This window comes from Streptopelia decaocto (assembly GCF_964273445.1).
Source record: "Streptopelia decaocto genome assembly, chromosome: 2".
Lineage (NCBI taxonomy): Eukaryota > Metazoa > Chordata > Aves > Columbiformes > Columbidae > Streptopelia > Streptopelia decaocto.
The window spans coordinates 9321100-9342637 of record NC_138655.1 but is presented as its reverse complement, the minus strand read 5'-3'; the positions used below and the strand labels follow the sequence as shown (position 1 = coordinate 9342637).

Genomic DNA, 21538 nt, shown 5'->3' with positions numbered 1-21538 from the left:
ATCCATTAGCAAGGTAATGTAGGTCATAGATCACTTTTTGTTGCTGTTCTTGGATGTTTCTTTGAAATTACAGTGGCCTTAAAATTTGTAAAAAAGCCCAAATCTATCTTTTTTTACTATAGCATTGAATATTCATTGCCCAAGTAAAAGGTCAAGAGAGACAAAGAGATTTCAAGCACATATATATCCTTAAATCCACTGTTTTGTAAACAACAGAGCTAACAAGGCTTGATTTCCTATGGTTTTATGTCATACATCCCCTACATATTCCTCATTTCAACAACCACCCAACTGAGAAATATATGTTGTGACCATCCCTGTGCAAAATCCCACTGTCTTCTCCATGTCCACCTCTTCCTTCCATAGTAATTCAAGGTCTAACCATATTTCCTAAACACCTCCCACACTCTCCTCAGTTTTCCCCCAGGTTCCCAGAACCCTATCGTCGTGATTCCTACTTTAACTACCACCTGGGCAAGAATGATAATTTGCACAAAGAGTTGTTACCAACATGTTGATTAATCGAGCGGCTCCTGTTGGAACACCTAATGGCTGAGTTGTCTCTCCCCAACAGCAGTTGCATCAAGAGAATCCCTGTGTGGTACTCAGTGATGGTTTTCACTAAATTTGGAGGAGCTGAGTATTTCTGTGACCTTTCTCTTCTGTCAAATTGGATGAAAATAACAGAAATGGCATTCAAAAACAGAGTTAAGAATGACATAAGCCTTGTTGTCTCAGGAAATCAGGGCAGGAATAAAAAGAAAAACCGAAGAAAATTGGTCTTGCTAAATTGCAACAATTTTTTAATGTAACCCGGTATACATTTGTTCTTTTATGTTGCCTGTTTGACTCATAGGGCAGTCCAGAAGCTGAGGGAAAAATATATGCTAATGGAGCTTCTGGTTGCTACAAATAGGCTGGAGGGTAGTGAAGAAGCAGCTCATCCCCCTACAGCTGCTCAAGCTATTTTTCTCCAACAGCTAAAACTGAGTCTTGATTCTTTGATGGGATCCTGAAAAAGCTGGAATGGTTTAGAGAGGCTGCATGAAGACGAACAAAAATGATCTGGCTGATATCTCCCAGCTTCCCCGCGGTCCCACAGCTGAGATACTGCATTTGAAATTATTCTTTCCCAAACTCTTCAAGGAGTGGCATTGCTATACCAGCTCCAGAATCCAGGAGCTCTGCATTACTCTGGAAAATTCACTGATACGTGGTGGCTTAGAGCAACATCTCTCACTCTCAGAATACATTGTTTTCTTTTAGTGCTGTCCTCATGAAAAAGAAAACACTGAAGGGATACACAGATATTTTTGTTCTCTTCAGTTTAGTCAGAAGAACCATAAATCTTGTTACAAGCTTTCTTTTCTACAGTAATATGTCATCTTTCAAGCTAGACAGTAAATTCTTTGAAGAAATGACAAAGTGTGACTTACATGGCTCCCATTCTGATTTGAGACTTACTAAGTAAACAATCTAGAAAATAAGAATTTTTATAGTAATATAGTAACAGAAAAAAATGCAGAAAGCACAGGCATAACAAAGTTATTCATAAGAAAGGTAACAATAACTGAAAACACTGCAGAAAACACAGGCATAACAAAGTTATTTATAAGAAACGTAATAATATTTCCAACTTCAGCTATATTATACTTACTTTACACATGGGGTCATGGAAACATCTCAAACATACATGCCACATATAAAGGGAATGTTTAACCATGTTTCAAATTAAGGGAGGAACTTCTTCATTATTTTCAAAATCAACGTAACTCTTCTCAGTCTTTGTAATCTTCTCTGGTTGTAGCCTAATAGGTCCCTGCCCAACTCGTTCCTTTTCTTGGATTATCTTTGTCACATCAGGGAATGAATATTTACTAGGATCCACTTCTAATTTCTCAACTTGTCCACTCCTGAAACAAGAGGGAAACAAATAGAAAAAGCTTTTTTTTAGTATCAAAGATAATATAACTATTTTGGATGCCTGTTTATAAACCTGTTGACTTCAGTGCAAGAGTTGTTACTGAGTCCAATTAAACCAGAATTAAGTGTCCTTATAGCTTGAAAATGGATTGTTAAAAAAAAACTCAGTGTAAACACAGAAAAGTACTATAAAACCTCTAACATTTTCTACAAAAGAATCTTTGGCCTACAAACATCGAAAGTTAATTTTTTGATATCTGTAATTTGCTTTCTATCAGAACATGGTGACTGCTGGTATCACATTACAAATGGTTGGCTTTTAGTATGACAGGGGGTTTTTTAATCTAATTGGATTTTTGTTCTTTTTCTGTTCTTTTTAACACAGATCCTTCAGATTGTGCGAGAGGTCTATCTTTGGAAAGCAGGAATACTTTTATTTAGAGAGTAAATGTAACTGTATGAACTTATTTGCTTTTATCAGCCAATTCTTATGTTTTGGCAATATGAATCCTCACCATATTTGTATTATGAAAAAAAGTACATATATACATCTATAAGAAAGGCTGGAGTTATAATAGAATTTCCAGATTCTGTTGCTACTAAGGATATTCTTTTAGATCACACTTAGAAATATGTACAGGCCACTCATTAAGGCAACCTATCCACTTCAAATTATGACCAAAGATTTGAAATATTCTTATACTTTCTGTCTTGTAGCATTTAAAGCCACTATTCTTTTCTAACACAGGAGGTCAACAATTAAATAGAAAAAAAATCTAGCCTGTTTTCAAGTAATCTGTAATTGTTTACATGAAAAATGGCAAAATGGAAATGGATGTTCTAATTTCTGCAAATTCCAACATGATTTGTACATCTCTATACCAATTTTCATTTTGTACTACTTTGGGTCAAAGTTCCAAGCTCAACATTACAAAAGACAGTGTGTCACCCTTAAAAGTTGTGAGAAAACTACATTTTTACCCCAGAGATCAGAAAGGCTCATTAGAACTAAGATAACCAAAAAAAAGTAACAAAGTCACCGGATGAAATAATGTATTTTTTTATGACAACACAGGTAACGAAAATGAAGTACACTAAAAGATTTTTAAATGAAAATACACCATCTTTAGTTGTTCTAATGAAGACAGTTTTGCCAAGCAGCTTCTGAATTCTGCCCACGCTTCTCCATCAAGGCTCCGTGAGATCTGAGCAGATGTCCCAGCTCACACCTGTGTGCGGGACCCCCTGTCCTGGAGAGAAGAGATGTAGAGGGATTCACAGGAGGTTCCTCTCCTTCTCCTTCTCCTTCTCCTTCTCCTTCTCCTTCTCCTTCTCCTTCTCCTTCTCCTTCTCCTTCTCCTTCTCCTTCTCCTTCTCCTTCTCCTTCTCCTTCTCCTTCTCCTTCTCCTTCTCCTTCTCCTTCTCCTTCTCCCTCTCCCTCTCCTTCTCCTTCCTTTCTCCTTCCTTCTCCTTCTCCTTCTCCCTCTCCATCTCCCTTCTCCTCTCCTCTTCTCTCCTTATGCCATTAGATTGTGCTATAATGTTGGAGAATGGCCAAGAGAGAAAGGGCATGAGACCCTCTCTACGGAGAGGATCTCTTCTAGTTAGCGTGAGTAGGCCTCAGTTAGCATGAGCTGAGCAAGGGTAAGTGAGAAGGTATTGCCTGAGAAAGGCCTGGACAAGCAAGTCTCAGGAGGCAGCTCCGAGATAACGAGGGAACTCACATACCAGTGGGGCCACAGAAGGGGATGGACTCATTATGTATGTTGGGATGGGCTCATTACGTATGCTATCAAATCGGTGTTTGACAAGTAGGCATAATTAATGGAACCACTATAAAGGTCTGTGCTCTGTATCAATAAATTGAAGCATGTTTATCATCCGCATCGGATGGCCGCATTTCTTCCTCCGTTGCCGTAGGCCCGAACCCATGCCGGGGTCTTGACCCCCGACACTATAAGAATTATTTGATCACTTTGTGGAGTGAAAAATGACCAGAGAAACACCCTGAATTAATAATCGGAATAACCTTTTCCAAAAAATGGCACAAACAAAAACAACTAGGTGGAGAGTTTTATCGGTAATGAAAACAGATACAAGAAAACTCCTACTTCTTTACCCTGAATGCTCTTTAATATATAAGGCTAAATTTTTTCCTATACTATACAGTTTAAGGAAATAAAAGTAGATTCAATTTGTGGCAACATTCTAGAAAATGTTCGTCTCCAAAAGGTAAGAGATATTTTTGCTTTATGTGTAATTTATAAAATGTGCTGTGACGTGGAATCACTTTATCCATAGCTGTTATGGAGATCCCAAAGAGGGCACACTGTCTAGACTCTTAATGTAACCACTAATCTGAAGCACCTCAGAAAAAAAATAAAGCATAAATATGAAAATGAATTACCCCTCAGCCTGTGCTTCTCTCACATGTTAGAACATATTTTCCTTGATTTAAAGTATTTTCATTAGTAGTGGTATTTTATGTTTGTTCAGCAGCTCTAAAATTGTACAAATTGCTAGTCATGAAAATACAATAAACTCTATAGAGTTTGAATGCCTCCTTGCTTAGTATCAGACTAAACTTCAATACACCAGGAATGAATGATTATATACATCAGTTCATTCTCCAAATCCAATCAGCGCATGTTATTGAGAAGTATCTCTTAACAACAGACAATATGAAAGACCAAGAATCAAGCTCAGGTGATGTTTTTCCAGAAAGGAAGTGGATTTTTATGTACTTATATGCACAGGATCAAATATTCCATCCTTGTTTAGTAAAGTTCCATAGTGCTTTCTCAACTACCAGAATACAAGCAGTTGGCTGACAACAAGACTTGGTTATGCAGAAGTCAGTGCAGTGACGACACATCTGCTGAGAATCTGCCCCTCTCATCATGTAATTTACGCAAAAAGAAGCTGGGTATTGATGACATTAGGACTAACGTTTTTGAAAAAAAAAGAATGAGTTTTAAGTCATCTAAACATTTTTTCCAGGCAATTCTACTTAGTAGAATAAAAATAATCTTGTTGCTGAAGCTCTTCCATGAGCAACTGTAAGATAACAGTGATGAAAACAATAATACTTCTTGCAGGACCAGCTGCGGCACGTCTGGAAATCTCGATGTTTGCAAATTATTTAAATTTCAGGCTTTTAAACAAAATGAAGTTCACAGTTTTTCACACTGCTAGCTACTGCTGAGTGTTCTCTACTCAAGTGAGATTTATGGTCTAAAGAATAGAGCGCCGTACAAAAATAAATAATACTGGATTAAATCCTTTCTTTTTTTCCTGGCTTTTTTTTAGTCCCTTGGAAAGGCTATTTCTATCTCCATATAGATCAACAATGCTTTTAAAAAAAGAAGACTAAAAGACTCCATAATAAAGAAGGTCAGTCTTTCCATTTTGCATAACTACCGCAGCCTGCTGAACAATCTGGTGTGTGACAGAGCACATAACTGATAATTTGATATTTTTTTTTTTACAATTTACACTTTTGTTCACACAGTTCTTAATACCCATATTTGATATTTTAATGATTTGACAGTTACATTTCCCTGTTTCAACTTCTGAATTTCAATAAAATTTAGATTGCTAAAGATTTCTCATATGCTTGATCCAGAATATACTGGTTTTGACACTTGATTGAAAGTTTCATTTCTGGAATCAGAATTTCCAAAGATATTCATAAGTTACAAACAACAGCTTTGGAGAGGCACTTTTCCCAGTCTTCTAAAATTGTGAATGAAACAGCAAAAAAGTCATTATCAGCTTAGAAAAAGTAATAATAAGAATAAGAAATGAATAAGAAAATAAAGCAATGAATAAGAAAATAGAGTGATTCCAGTATATGAAATTTTATTTTCTTTCAGAGCTTTGAGAAAGACAAATCTTTATCTGCGTACATTAAAAACTGATTATGAACGTCAGGCGCTTGCCATACTTTGGCCTCAACTTTTGAAAACACAGGCTTACAAACATCTACCAGGTAATCTAAGCAAATAATCATGGTTTTATATATATCTGGCATATTAATACATCCTTCCCCTGTACTCTGCATTGGTGAGGCCACACCTGGAGTATTGTGTTCAGTTCTGGGCCCCTCAGTTCAGGAAAGACACTGAAGTGCTGGAGTGGGTCCAGAGAAGAGCAACAAGACTGGGGAAGGGACTTGAACACAAGACCTATGGGGAGAGGCTGAGGGAGCTGGGGTTGTTTAGTCTGGAGAAGAGGAGGCTTAGAGGTGAGCTCATCACTCTCTATAACTACCTGAAGGGAAGTTCTAGCCAGGTGGGGATTGGTCTCTTCTCCCAGGCAGTCAGCAATAGGACAAGGGGGCATGGGCTTCAACTCTGCCAGGGGAAATTTAGGCTGGATATTAGAAAGAAATTCTTTACAGAGAGAGTGGTCAGGCATTGGAATGGCTGCCCAGGGAGGTGCTGGACTCACTGTCCCTGGAGGTTTTTAAGCTGAGATTGGCCATGGCACTTAGTGCCATGATCTAGTAAATGGACTGGAGTTGGACCAAGGATTGGACTTGATGATCTCTGAGGTCTTTTCCAATCTGGTTGATTCTGTGATTCTATGATTTTTCAGCATGTAAGTGGCCTCTCTGAAATGAACCTATAATTGGCGTCTTCAGAATCAGTGGAACATTGGGAAGATAGGAATGCACAGTGGCTGGTAAAATCAAATTCATTTTTCAAGGACTAAACTACAGTCAAGAAGAACTTACAAATCACTCGTAAAAAGTTCTGATAAAGAAAAGGCTGACGATACCTAGGTCATTCTGTTCTAAAAGACAAACACATCATGCAAATTGGATTCATCAGTCTGAGCACATATGTAATACTGGCATCTAAGTTTCTAAAAGTTAGACAGAAAATCATAGTCACTGTGACATTTTCAGCTCCACTGTTCTATCCCTTGCCTTCTTTTGCACTTCAGTAAAGTAAATTTCGAACTCACCCTGCTCATTAGAAATATGCTGCAATACCTGCAATATGCAAATTGACCCTGAATTTCTAGATCTGGCTATAATACCATCTTATTTTCACTCCTTGATTAACCCGGAGAAAATAAAAAGCTGAGTTAGAGCTGAGTCCCTAATGTTTAAACATTATGGAAGTTTACACTGAAAACACATTTCACTCTAGCAAGGTGTTAAGACTGTTTATAAAGTTGTGGAATGTTACAAAGAGACATTAAAGTACTTCTCTGACCTCAGTCTTTTGTCCATGTCACATATGGACAACCAGACATTACTTTAGATTGCAGTGATCAAGAATTAACTGAAGAGTATTCTTGAAAATGCTTTTCTCCAGAAGGGCACGTTCCTGAAGTCTTCTTGCCCTTATTAATGTTGTGGATTACCAGATGCCTGTGTGTGCAAATTCATTTTCAAATCACTTCTACGGGACCCCACCTTTTGTTCTCCTCATTAGTCAAATGCTAGAGATGTGTACCCTCTCCTTTGATTCACTCCAGGCCTCCAAAAGAATGCAAATGGATCTATACTTTAATATGAATAAAAAGCCTTCTTAATATGTTGCTTAGTCATACCTGACTCCACTTTCTGGTTAAGAAGCCAAGTTCTTATGATTCCTCCTTTCCCAGACAATGTAACTTGTATTGTAAAAATTCTCAGTGTCTTCATGACAGCTAACAAACTGTGTAGCCTGAAACTATTATTTCTGCAAATCTATTCAGCTCTCAAGATTTACCAACATCTCCCAGGTATTTATAGAAGGCAAACATTACCTCTCAGTAGAACTGACAACTGATTTGCCATTTGTGATCTTTCCACATATCAGTTCATCTTTCATGCAGGCCACACTTCAGATGCACTGAGCTTTCTTCAAGTTAAAATATTTGTGCATGGTGTGGCAGGATGCAAACCCCCCTCTCTCCCCCTCCCTCCTTCAGTATGGAAGGAGTAGGCACATCTCCTCTCTCTCTGCTGTTTGAGGCTGACAGCTTCTTTTGTTTGGCCCAGAGCACCCTGGCCAGGGCCATTAGGAGAAGGGAGTGCCGAGGCACCACTGAGCCGCTGGGCACCTGCGGCCAGTGTGGGGGATGTTTGGAGGCTTCAGGGGCACCCACAGCCAGTGTGGGGGTGCAGAGAAGCTTCTGGAATGCCTACAGTCAGATCTGATCAGGCATTATAAAAACGGGACTCTCGTCGAGACTCCGCCCATTATCGCGGGTCTCTCGGAGCACGAGCAAGATGCTGCCACCGAGAGCCCCCCCGGGATGGAGACTCCGCTTGCCTTGCCGCCACGGGTGTGAGTAAAACTTCTCACAGGATTGCAAGTATATTTATACTTTTCGTGCACATTTGCACATGTACTTTCCGTGCACATTTGCACGTGTACTTTAAATTATTTCCTTGCAAAATCGCGGGTGTATTTTCCTTCTGTGCACATTTACACGTGTAACTTTCCGTGCACATTTGCACGCATAACTTTCTGTGCTTAATACAAGCACGTGTACTTTCCGTGCACATAAGCACGTGTACTTTAAATTATTTCCTCGCACAATCGCGAGTGGCCGCCGAGAGCCCCTCGCACAATCACGAGTGTATTTTCCTCCCGTGCTTCCACATAAGCACGTGTAGGATTCTGTGCACACTTGCACGTGTAAGTAAATTAAGCCTCGCAGGATTGCGAGTGTATTATAAATTTACCCTCGCGGAATCGCGAGTGCACACTTCCCGTACTCACTACGAGTACGTGTATCTCTTTAAAAATAATCCCGCACCGTGTTCAGGCAAGTGTATTCGTCTCGGACTCAGGGCCGGCTCCAGCATTGTTTTGGGTGAAGCCATGTGCATGCACTCTGTGGACCGCCTGTTGTATTAGTTGCTGCCCCTTAATAATTTTCCTCAACTGATATCCGAACCTTTATTTAAGTCACTTTTGGAGTGCTAAAACCCTGTTTCTCACCAGTTTAATAAAAGTTGTTTTGGACCCTGTTGTCCCTTAAACTAACCTCGGGGTGCCTCTGTGACACATGTTTTAGACACAGAAGTGAATCTGGGTTTTGAAAGACCATGTAAATCGTATTGCAGTTCTCTCAGGTGAGGTTGCCTACAGCTCCATTCAATTTCTGGCCTCATCTTACCTCCTGTTCCAAGTCTTGAGGAAATTTCTCATTTTGTTGTACCATATTTTTCTTTGCAACATGAAGCTCCCTCCTTTCCAACTGGTCACACCTCTATCCCTCTGTGTGTAGAAATGTAAGACTGGGAGAGACTCTCAGCCATTAATTAATAGAAAGGGAGCATTCCCACACTTCACAAGGATTCTTTCAAGGATCCAAATTAGGACTCCCCACTCCCCAAGAAAGATTCTTACCCTTACATCTACAAATTTCTCCCACAAATTTGCTCATTGCATCTTCTCCACCAAAATGAACCAAGCTAAATCAGGATTATCCAGTAAACCAGAGCTTTGAAGTATGTCTCGTCTTCAGCAATACTGTTACATCTCAAGTGAGACAAATGTAGAGAGTTTTTTGAACAGTAAGTCTTTAACCTTTCCTTCTTAATAAATGGAAAAAAGTTCAACTAAAAATAATAAGTTCTCCAAGGAAAGTAAATTAATGTTTGTTTATCCTTGTGAAATTATAAACCATAAAGGAAGTTCTGTCAGTGAGTCTTATGATGACACATTCGCTAGGAAAAGGTTGTATTTAAAATCCAATACAGTGATTAAAAATATCCAAGATTTTGGGCTCAAGTTCAACATCACTTGCAGGCATTTTTTTTATATTCAATGTCTCTCCCAACTAGTGAAATGTGGCTGAAACTGTATAACATATTCAAAAGCATTTATGGGTGTAGCAGCAGATGGTGGACATTCCAGCAGCATCCTTCTTTTTGTTTTCCCGTTAAGAACCCAGATTTAAATAAAATAAAATAAAATAAAATAAAATAAAATAAAATAAAATAAAATAAAATAAAATAAAATAAAATAAAATAAAATAAAATAAAATAAAATAAAATAAAATAGCAAAACTAAACAAAAACAATGAAAAAACTGAAACCAAACAACAACAAAAAGAAACACCAGCCCCTAAAAAGCCAGAAATTACATACTGTCACTAAGAACTGATTCCAGTTGAATGTAAATCAGCTTTCTAACCTAAAGCATTACACATTATTTTCTAGAGCACCTACTGGCTTACTCAACCAGTGCAATTTTACTTAGCTAAGACAAGTAAGACACATATAGCAGCCAGATTTGCAATGCTTGAACTACTGAAACAGAAATCACCTCTACCTTAGATTCTTTATTTCGACACAAAAGGTGTGTATAGACCAGAACTTGCTGATTTGTTTTTAATTCTGCTTTGTGAAGTACCCTAAAAATTGCTTCTCTGTTCATTTGACTCTTAAAAATAATCCATTACCTTGCTGTAATTCTCAACCTCTCTATTTAAAATCTGCAATAAAATCAAATCAAATAAAAAAAACCAACCAAACAACCAAACAAACAAAAAACCCCACAAAACCAAAAAGCAGTGTCTCTCACATATTCCCATGTAACTTTCTTTACTGGAAGAACTCAAGTGTGTGTTTATCTACATTTAGAGACGTGTTGAGTTTTATTTATGCTTTTTCTTTTCCAACATGTTAAAGGAAGAATAGTCTAAATCTGAGGATATGAGACAAGGATTATTGACTTCATGTAACTGTTACTCTTAATAACTCCAGCGTAACTTCAGAGAAGTCAGTTCCTACCTACATCTGAATTTCTCTTGCGCTCACATGGTGAGCTCAACTTCTGTATCTCACAGATGAATTCTGAGGCCAGTTACAGTAAAGAACAGCAAACTCAGCTACGACATTAATAGAGACTTTATAAATATCATAAATCAATCTGCCAAATTCCTCCTATAAAAACTTGTCTTTTTGAAGGTCTGAACTCCAGTTTTGTATACAGTCACAGACGAAATCTCTCTTACGTGGCAGAACTAACGACAGTATCATCATGTAATCTAGCTAACAAGAATTAAAGAGATTTAAAGCACTACAGATGTAGTGCTTAGCAGATTCTATGTCTGACAGCATTTAGCTAAGACATCTGCAGCTGTCAAGTGTAATCACGGTAATGAATGTTCTTCTGTAATCTAAGAGACAACTATTCAGCAAATTTTTAACATCTGGCTAGTCAGCGACTTTTCAACTGAAGAGGTCAAAATTTACTATTTTTAGTAAGAACTGTAACTCAACAAGACTTTTTTCCTACTTCTACTTTAGTGATATATATTCCTGTAATATTTTAGCAGTGAAATTTGTGCGAAAATCCACAGTAAGCTTATTCATAATTACTTAAAACTGCAATGTAATAAAAAACGAAGTATTGGAGTTTTGCTATGCCATGGAGCATCTATGCCATGGAGCATCTTAAGTTCATCAGCTAGCAGGAAAGTGGACCATTTCACACTATTACTTGCATTACATCCGTGCTCCCATTATTACTTCTATTTAAACATTTACTGTGTAGCCAAAACTAAAGGCATATAAAGGGTTCTAAGGAAATATATATTCCTAATCCACAAGTTGCCAATTCTTTTGCTATTTGGCAGAATCCATTTGGGAAAGAGATAATGTCAGTTACCTAAAAAAGGAAGATCTAGTTTTCTCCTGAAAAAAAACTAAGACTTTTTTTTAACTGATTTCTTTTAATGTGTCTAAAACATTAACTGTACTTCTGTGTGAAAAAAAAAAAACAAAAAACAAAAAACATTCCTTTTTCAAAGTAGAATCACAGAATAGAATCATAGAACAGTTTGGGTTGGAAGGGACCTTCAAAGCTCATCCAGTCCAACCCCCTGCCATGAGCAGGGACATCTTCACCCAGATCAGGTTGCTCAGAGCCCCGTCCAGCCTGGCCTGGGATGTCTTCAGGGATGGGGCAACTACCACCTCTCTGGGCAACCTGGGCCAGTGTTTCAACACACTCATTGTGAAAAAATTCTTTCTTTTATCTAGTCTCAATCTACCCTCTTTTATTTTAAAACCATTATCCCTTGTCCTGTGGCAACAGGGCTTACTGAAAAGTTTGTCCCCATCTTTCTTATAATCTCCCTTTTAGTATTGAAAGGTCAAAAGAGGTCTCCCTGGAGCCTTCTCTTCTCAAGGCTGAACAACCCCAACTCCTTCAGCCTGTCCTTATAGTAGAGCTGCTCCAGCCCTCTGGTCATTTTTGTCCTCTGGACTCCGTTCCTGAACTGAAGGCCTCAGGGCTGGACTCCAGGTGGGACCTCATCAGAGTGGAGTAGAGGGACCGAATCACCTCCCTCAACCTGTTGGTCATGCTCCTTTTGACGCTCCTTTGATCTTCCTCCTAAGAGGATCCGTTCCACGATTTTCCCAGGCACAGAGGTGAGGCTGACAGGTCGATAATTCTTGGAGTCCTCCTTTCTACCCCCTTTTAAAAAATGGGTGCAACATTTCCCTTTTTCCAGTCATCAGGGACTTCACCTGACTGCCATTTCAAATATCACAAAGAGTAAGTATCTACCATTTGGCTTGGACCTTTTAAAAATATTTGAATTACTCAGCAATCAAGATGGTGCACTGTTTTAATCACTGCTGCCCAAGGAGAAGGAGTCATGCTTGTGGCTCATTGGGAATCTCAACAAATTCTTGCAGTTGCCCTATTGTTTTCTCATTACACAGGTCACTCAAGAAAAGAAGTCATGACTGATCTTTATTAAAACTAAGAAATAAAAAACAGAATTAATGACAACTGACTCTTGCAGAGCCATTTTGCCAGTATCCTAAATAAGGAGACCAAAAAGAATGACCAAGAAGAATACTGACAATCCATAATGCTATTTTTTTCAGTAACATCTTAGCCTTTCTATCAACATTCACCACAATGAAATCAAAGAAGAAAACAAATGCAACATTTCAAACATAAACAGATACACAGCTTAACAAACTTTGATGTTACTATATCTTATTTTGGTATGAATATGATTCCCTATAACAAGAGGAAAAGGAAAGATTAAAAGATATATCGTAGTAATTGTACTTAGGCCAAGTGTCCATCAACCCTAGTGTCTATCTACAACAATGACTAATAACACTTGCTAAGAGTAAAAACAAAAAATAGTGCATTACTGATATTTTCTAGTTTCTGGCAGTCATGAACCACGATAACTCAAGAGCTGGAGTTTACATCACGTTTACTAGGATGTACCTATGTTATAAAATGTTGTAGAATTGCTTTTTCAACCTACTTATTACTGTAATAGCTCAACCTTTACACCAGTGAGCAAATACGTTCATGAGAGAGATTCAAAATCATGGCTTTCTAAATGGTTTTCCAACTCAAGTTGCATAGCAAGGAGCTCTGCAGAGGCAATTCTTAGTCGGTGTTTTAGTTTTAGCATATACCAGTTTAATAATCTGAATGACCTGATGGCACAAAGTGAGCAGTAGAAATAAGTGCTTTTTTGGCTCTGCTATTGGAGCAGATCGCTTTATAAACAGCACCAGACAGGCCATTAGTCTAAAGCTTTTAGTCATAGTTTTGATCTCTACAAATCAATATTTTCGTACTTTCAACAATAACATAATAAGAAGTGTATATTCTGGCATGTGAATAACACACAAACAAAAAGATAACTAATGAGAATGATGAAAAGGAATTACCTTCTTGCATTTTTCTGCAATGTATTGCAGTCAGAATGTTTAATTGAAGTTGATACTTTTTGCTTAGTCAAGATTACTTCTTTAGCCTAAAATAAAACAGACAGAAAAATAAGTCTCAATAGTTGATATTTATGCTCACAAGCATTTAAAGAATATCTCAATACCAGAGGAATTAAGAGGGTCTGAATAAATTTTCTCTTGTGATATTTACTCTTTCTGTTAGATTTTTAACACTCAGCATGGAACACATGTATAAGGCAGTTTTAACCAAAAGGTATGAATGGAATTATATTAATATATATATATAAGTATACATATATCTATTTCAGTATTTTAATGTATACATATATTTGTAATTAAGTATATGCTGTCTAGTGTAATACTATGTTAATAATACACATTCCCTTCTCAATAACATCATGGGAGAGGGACTCATTAAGGATTTGAAAGGAAGGAGGAGAACAAAAACTCTACCATATAGCTAATTTTATTGACTATTTCCTAGTACAACTGACTTGAAAGTAGTCTGTTTCAGACCCTTCCTTAAAGTCTTTGTTCTAAAATTTGCAAGAAATAAAACAGATTCTGTAGCTTCTGTCATTCATTTCTGAAACTCATTGTCAAAGGGTTGATGCCCTCTGACTCTGTATGTACTCAAGTGAAGGAAAATTTGTCTCTTTGGACCTTCCCTCTCTCCTCAGGAGCCCTCCGGTGTTCTGTTCTTACAAAAATAACTCATTCCTTTCATCCCCTTGAGATTAATGTTCTTTACTTTGCCCTCAGAGCACATCATCAAAGTTGGTGATGAAATTTGCTGATTCTTCAATCAACAGAAGATTCTTCCTCAACAAGGAGCAATTCAGGAACTTAGGGGAGGGATAGGATTTGCCTTGCAGAATATCCACTATCAATTATCAAATACTGGTTGTCATAAGAGCTCTTTTACTCAAAAGATGCCCTCCTGCCTCTGTTCAAGAAAAAAATTATGTGATACTCTCTTTTTTTTCCCTGGTTTTGAAACACAAATCCATATTCCACAATGGTATGTGATCTTCATCAAGCCAGTAGTTGACTGTCCATTTCTTAGTGACGTTGATCAAGTGAGAACTGTTCTGGAAAACAGAACTGCCACAGCTTTAACTGTGGCCAGATATAAAACTTTGGGCTCAGTAGATAACTGTATGAATTTAATAGCCTGTGATATTCAAGAAGACAGACTAAATGAATGTAAAAAAGCTTTCTGAAAGTGATTCTATGAAACTATAGCTAATATTTGCATTAATCAGAAGACAGTTCTTTTAAGATCATTATCAGAGCATTCTAGAAGTGGATGTGTTAAATAGAATCTGGAATATACTTGAGAAAATCAAATAAATATGTGAAAACATTTTTAAGCTGAGTCATCTTTTCAGTCACACTTTTTTCCTATGATGACTTTCCTCTTCTGCAACAGGAATTCCACTGAGTAACAGAGTTCCCCTGGAACACATTTATTCTGAAGGATGAACAGATTTCTAGGGTTCCACAGCTATATGTCTCCACATGCCTTTGACGGTAATGACATATTACTGTATTTACCATACCTAGATAAGTGAGAATTATTAATGAAATTCTATCAAATAACCTTTGCTCTGACGTGGATAATATATACCACTCCTGTTTTTAAATTAATAAGGAATCTAATTCTCATTGATCTTCATGTTTCTAAATGCTTTTGAAGACGTAGGCAATAAAAAGCTGTCAAAATTCATTTGTGACTGCTTATATAATAAAGAATTAATCAAAATGTCCAGATTTTGCTCTCTGATCCACTAAAATAATGAAAATGGAGTTTTAAAACTTGACACAGAATGTGTCAGAACCCTAAATAAAAACTGCTTGCTAATAACACTGGTTTTTGACCCTGTTTCCAAGACATTAATTAAAATGCTACTGATGTAACCTACTGATGACATTTTAAAAATTCACTGGTTTAAAATGTCAATTTTGGTCAAAGTCTACTAAAGAAACTCTCAGGTTTTAGTTTCCTGCATTATCCGCAAAGATCCACTGCCAGAGCATAGAAGTTCAAAGTCTGTAAAGCTTCATGTCACAAATATTTTTACCAAAAAATGAAGCATGTATAACATAGTCGCTCTCAATTCCTTATTCATACAAAATCTTCGTATAGATGACTATTACAGTATAGACACTATATTTTAAAAGTGTCACTATAGCATTTCACTGAATGTTGTGTCCTTCAGTTTGTTCTGATGACCTTCCAAAAAATGTTGGTAGGCGCTGCCTTAGAAAGACACCCATTCCACAGTGATTTGCTGTGCAGTAAATAGTACATTTAAGAAAAATACTTTCAGAAAAGGTGAAAATAATTTGCTTTCTTTTACTTCATGTGGAATTTACTATCTCCAACGTATGGGGTATGGCAAGGTCATCGGAGAGGCAAGTAAAGAGGCTTTTTGCTTTTCATTTTAAAGGTGAGAGAACTATGGACCAGCTGGAAGATGAATGGTGAAAGGTTTAGTAATCTGATCAGAAACTCACTAAAGCAAGTGAAAACCCCTTACTGAATCCAGCCAGCTTTCTGTTCTGTTACTGAGAAGAGAGAGATCTTTTCAGGATAATATTACAAAAAGCATATTATAGCAGACTATTTTTAAGTTAATAGCATTTTTAACATTTCAGTTACTGAAGGAATATGCTAGGACATCTATCAAGTCACAAATAATTGTATTTTTAACATGATTGTGTATCAGAAACAAAAGATTAAATATTGTGCAATGTAGTCATTAGATTTATCTTATCAATGATACAGCCTGAAAGAAGTTGCAGAAACTCTTTTTTCCTATTAACTTACTAAAAGGAATTCATATGAAGCTAATTATCTCAATTAGTATTCTCAAACATTGTTGATAATCTCAACCATATTGATCTGGAAGAAAAGTATTTATTGGCCTTCCAGTTGTTACTGATCTTCATTCATCACGCTTTGCTTCTTAGGTTACATCTTATTAATACCAATACAATCTGCATGGAAAGAGAGCATCTGAAAAGGATATGTATCCCAAAAATATAATTTGCACACTCTAATTCAGTCCTGGGGGAAGATAATAGATTCTGTGACTGTAATACAGAACAAAGAATGATAAGTTTTTATCTGCTACATGCAATTGATGTGAAGTAGCACAAATCCATCTTTGGTTCACAAATCCATGAAGTTCACAGGATCACAGACTGATGAAGTGGTTGAGGCTGGAAGCGACTGCTGGGGGTCATCTGGTCCAACTCCCTGATCAAGCAGGGCCACCTACATACAGCCAGTTGCCCAGGACCTTGTCCAGGTGGCTTTGGAGTATCTCCAGGGATGGAGACTCCACAACCTTCCTGGGCAATCTGTGCCAATGCTCAGTCACCCTCACAGTTAAAAAGTGTTTCTTGATGTTCAGAGAGAACCTCTTGTGTTTCAGTTTGAGCCTCTGGTCTTGTCACTGGGCACCACTGAAAAGAGTCTGTCTCCATCCTCTTTGCAACCTCCCTTCAGGTGTTTGCATGTGTTGATAACATCCCCTCAAGTCTTCTGTTCTCCAGGCTGAGCAGTCCCAGTTCTCTCAGCACTTCCTCATAGGAGAGATCACAGAATCACAGAATGTTAGGAATTGGAAGGGACCTCAAAAGCTCATCCAGTCCAATTCCCCTGCCAGAGCAGGAACACCCAGATGAGGTTACACAGGAAGGTGTCCAGGTGGGTTTGAATGTCTCCAGAGTAGGAGACTCCACAACCTCCCTGGGCAGCCTGTTCCAGTGTCTGTCACCCTCACCGAGAAGAAGTTTCTTCTCAATTTTAAGTGGAACCTCTTGTGTTCCAATGCGAACCCATTAACCCTTGTCCTACCGTTAGTTGTCACTGAGAAGAGCCTGGCTCCATCCCAGCTCCTTAATCATCTATGTAGCCCTTTGCTGGATTCTCTCCAGTATGTCCATCTCTCCCTTGTACTGGGGAGTCCAGCACCAGACACAGCACTTCAGATCTGTCTCACCAACACTGAGCAGATGAGAAGGATTGTCTCCCTCAGCCTGTTGGCAACACTCCTAATGCAACCCAGGACACAATTAGCCTTCTTTGGCAGAAGACGACAATGCTGGCTCATGTTCAACTTCCTGTCCCCTAAGACTCCCAGGTCCTTGCCTGCAAAGCTGCAAATTTTTGGATTAATTGACAAGGAAGATATTAGATTATGCAGCATTTCATTCATGCATATCTCTCTGTGTCCCAGCTACACAAGGAGTTTTTGACCAAACTAAGGCAAAGCATAGAACACCCACTCAGTCTATAGAGCTTCTCTCTCCTCAGGTCTCACAAATATCTGTGAATCATGACATTCTGAGCATCCTGAGATGAAACAGGCTGCAGACCCTCAGGATAGATAAAATACATAGGTGTAGCTAAAATATCAAGGTAGGTGAAACGTAGGTGAAATAGAAAGTTAATAACAGAAAAATGCTGTTGTCAATCACAATATGAAGATACAATATTGGTTTTGCTGATTCAGGTATGACTTTCTAGGCAGGGAACAGATTTGAGTATATCCAGAGACTCTTTGAAATATTTACATCTTCTAAGACACTGATCATCCATGAAGAGACTAGCAAGATGCATGAGTAATAAAAGCAGAAAACTGATAGTACTTAAAATATCAAAAAAACAAGTAAAAAGTAAACAAAACTGTTTAGAAACATTTTAAAACTATATTATCCAAATGGCAAATGTCAAGGCCTCAGTTTCAAAGAAATAAAATTAGGAACACATAAATTCTCATCTGAGTGAATTTTGAATGTTAACAAAATACGACTCTTAACCAAATTAGTACAATTTTAAGCATTCTTCAAGCTCCTGGTGAAACTGCGTGCTTGATGCTGGAGTGACAGTTGTGATTTAATGAGAGGGTGTCCATATAGGTGAAGATAGATGGTGGGACTGGAGCGTTAGAAGAAAACACAAGTGGAAAAAGCCAGAAGCTGCAAAAGTAGTTAAAGCTACTAGATGCATAGTCTTGGGATTAAATCAGAGCACAAAGAGAAATAAATGACCCTAAATAGCAGCTGAAGGTTCTTCCTTCAGAAGAAAATTATGTAATTGATATATTCTGGTAGATTAGAATCACAGAATCATAGAATAGTTTGGGTTGGAAGGGACCTTCAAAGCTCATCTAGTCCAACCCCCTCCCATAAGCAGGCACATCTTCACCCAGATCAGGTTGCTCAGAGCCCCGTCCAGCCTGGCCTTGAATGTCTCCAGGGATGGGGCATCTACCACCTCTCTGGGCAACCTGGGCCAGGGTCTCACCACTCTCATTGGCAAAAGATTTCTTCCTCATGTCTAGCCTGAAACTCCCCTCTTTTATAATAGTTTGAAATCATTACCCCTTGTCCTGTCATAACACATCCTTCAAAAAATTCTGTCCTGATCCTCTTATAAGCTCCTTTTAAGTACTGAAAGGCCACAATAAGGTCTCCACGGAGCCGCCTTCAGGCTGAACAACCTCATCTCTCTCAGCCTGTCATAGCACCATGTGGCACTATTCCTACATAGCAGAGGAACTCCATTGAGGCCAGAAGGGTAAGGCTAAAGTGCCAAGAATTATTTTTTTTCCTGTGGAGAAACCCTATCCTTGGACAGGGTTACCCTGTTTCTGAAAGCCAAAAATACATCATGTAGTCCTAGAGGCTTTAAAAGCAGCCCAACCCTCCAAAGGCATAACGGCATAAGGGCACAATACTGAAGTTGATTAACCTTTCCCACAGCTCTCGGAACCCCACCACATAATCCATTTTCATCTCCAGAACTCTGCCTTCCTAAAATTTCCAGCTCCCTTTCTGCTCCAAGCCCTTCAATCAATCTCTGCTCTTTCTGCAGGCCCAAGAGCCCAGTCCTGCACCAGATGACATTAAGCCCCATCTTAAATGCCTTCCTGTTTCTGCCAGCATCCCACCCGTTATGCCCCAACCTGAAGATACCTTTGCCACTCGGATCCCCTCTGCCCTTTCTTTTCTGTTTTACATTGCTGCATCTTCCTTGGATTTAAGCTCCAATGCCCCCTAAACTTCCACTGGCTGCTGGTTGCCCACCTGTTATCTACCTGACAAGCTGACCTCCATGTCTTTGACTGCTCCTCATTACTGGTCATTCCTTCTCTATTCTCTATTCTTTTGGAAGATGTGTGGGAATGGGTAGGAGACGTGCTCATTCCACCTTATATTCTACCTCATCTGCTTATTGTGTCATCCCACAAGTCAAAACATCACTTACATATCCAGTGTACCAGCTACATTTACTGAAATCATGGGAAGATGAACAGTGGACAGGAAATGAAGTGAACATACCCAACAGTTTGCTCTCATTTACGTTGCAAGTATTGGGCTGGGCAGGGAAAGAGAGAGTACAAAACCCACTTTAAAGCAATTTGCTTTTACTTGCCAGTAGAATTCTCAATTGATTCGAATCGTGATCAGCGTGATTCCATGCAGGCAAACATCAGAGCACAGGTGAGAGTGGAGAGCACAGAGTTAGGAATATTAGAGGAATATCACTTCTAACCAGGTTCTTTAAGTACTAGGGACTGTTGCGCAGCATTTTTTAGTCCAAACACCATGTTGCCACAACCTTTTTGCTCTGTGATTACGTATACTTGGTACAGCCAGTCTGTGAATCCTTTCCAGCCACGGAGAGCATGAAGGGAAAATGAGTTAAGCAACTTTTGTTCTGATCACCTGAGTTGTGAGAGTACTTGATCATCCTTGTCCTTCAACGAAAACGTAACCTTCATACATATGTATGCTACATAAATTTTGAAAAATTTCTTTATTTTTTTGTTTCACAGGTGGAAAAATAAAGTAGGTAAGTTGCTTATTTTCGGTTATTTAAAAAAATCCATCTTCTTACACATTTGCACAATACCGCATATTTTGCAGAGTCTCTTTTCTTATATAAAAGCTGGTTTTGTTGCAAATAAAGGAAATACAAATAGTTCTATGAATACTATTTTCATAATCTTCCTTTAAAGTGTCTTAAATCCTCAGGTTTGGCTCTATGATTAAATTGTCTTTTTGGAATGTTCCTTCTTTGGAAAATATGTCCTGATGGGAAAGACTAGACTGAATAACTTTAGGCAGCCAGATGTTACCTGTAACTCAGAAACATCCCCAAAGTACTCACAACATTTTAAGTATGTTTGTATGATACCTCCTCAGATTATTTTACATACCTTTGGCATGCTGACAACTAAATGACCAGTTGTTTGTGATCTTTTAGCAGAGCTGCTGTCTGGCTTCACTTCTTCAGGGAGAACAAGCTGAAATGGCTATGAGAAAATAATGGCATTGAAGTATATAATGCTAATATATATATATATATATATATATATTTTTTTTTTTTTTTTACCTGGACAGACACACATAGAAACATCACTATCGTAGAATCATAGAATCATTTAGGTTGGAATAGACCCCTCAAGATCATTGAGTCCAATCATAACCTAATACTGGCACTAAACCATGTCCCTAAGAACCTCATTTACATGTCTTTAAAACACTTCCAGGGATGGTGACTCAACTGCTTCCCTGGTCAGCCTGTTCCAATGCTTCACAACCCTTTCAGTGGAAAAGATTTTCCTAATATTCAATCTGAACCTTCCCTGGTGCAACTTGAGGCTATTTCCTCTTGTCCTATCACTTGTTATTTATGGGAAGAGACCAACCGCCTCCATGCTACAACCTCCTTTCAGGTAGTTGTAGACAGTGATAAGGTCTCCCCTCAGCCTCCTTTTCTCCAGGCTGAACAGCCCCAGTTTCCTCAACTGCTCCTCATCACACTTGTGCTCCAGGCCCCTCACCAGCTTCGTCCCCTCCTGTGAACTCTCTCCAGTACCTCAATGTATTTCCTGTAGTGAG

At 38.4% G+C, this 21538-nt stretch overlaps 1 protein-coding gene across 1 annotated transcript in view; it reads right to left on the bottom strand.

The window, feature by feature from the left end:
- Positions 1-1726: 1726 nt before the first annotated feature.
- DNAAF11 (dynein axonemal assembly factor 11) overlaps positions 1727-21538 on the bottom strand; it is a gene marked incomplete at both ends in the record, with an annotated part of 40204 nt that continues 20392 nt past the window's right edge. The window contains 3 exons of the mRNA XM_082046266.1: positions 1727-1913; positions 13595-13680; positions 20854-20949. Of these exons, the coding sequence (XP_081902392.1) occupies positions 1727-1913; positions 13595-13680; positions 20854-20949 (369 nt within the window). The remainder of the gene's footprint in view (positions 1914-13594; positions 13681-20853; positions 20950-21538) is intronic.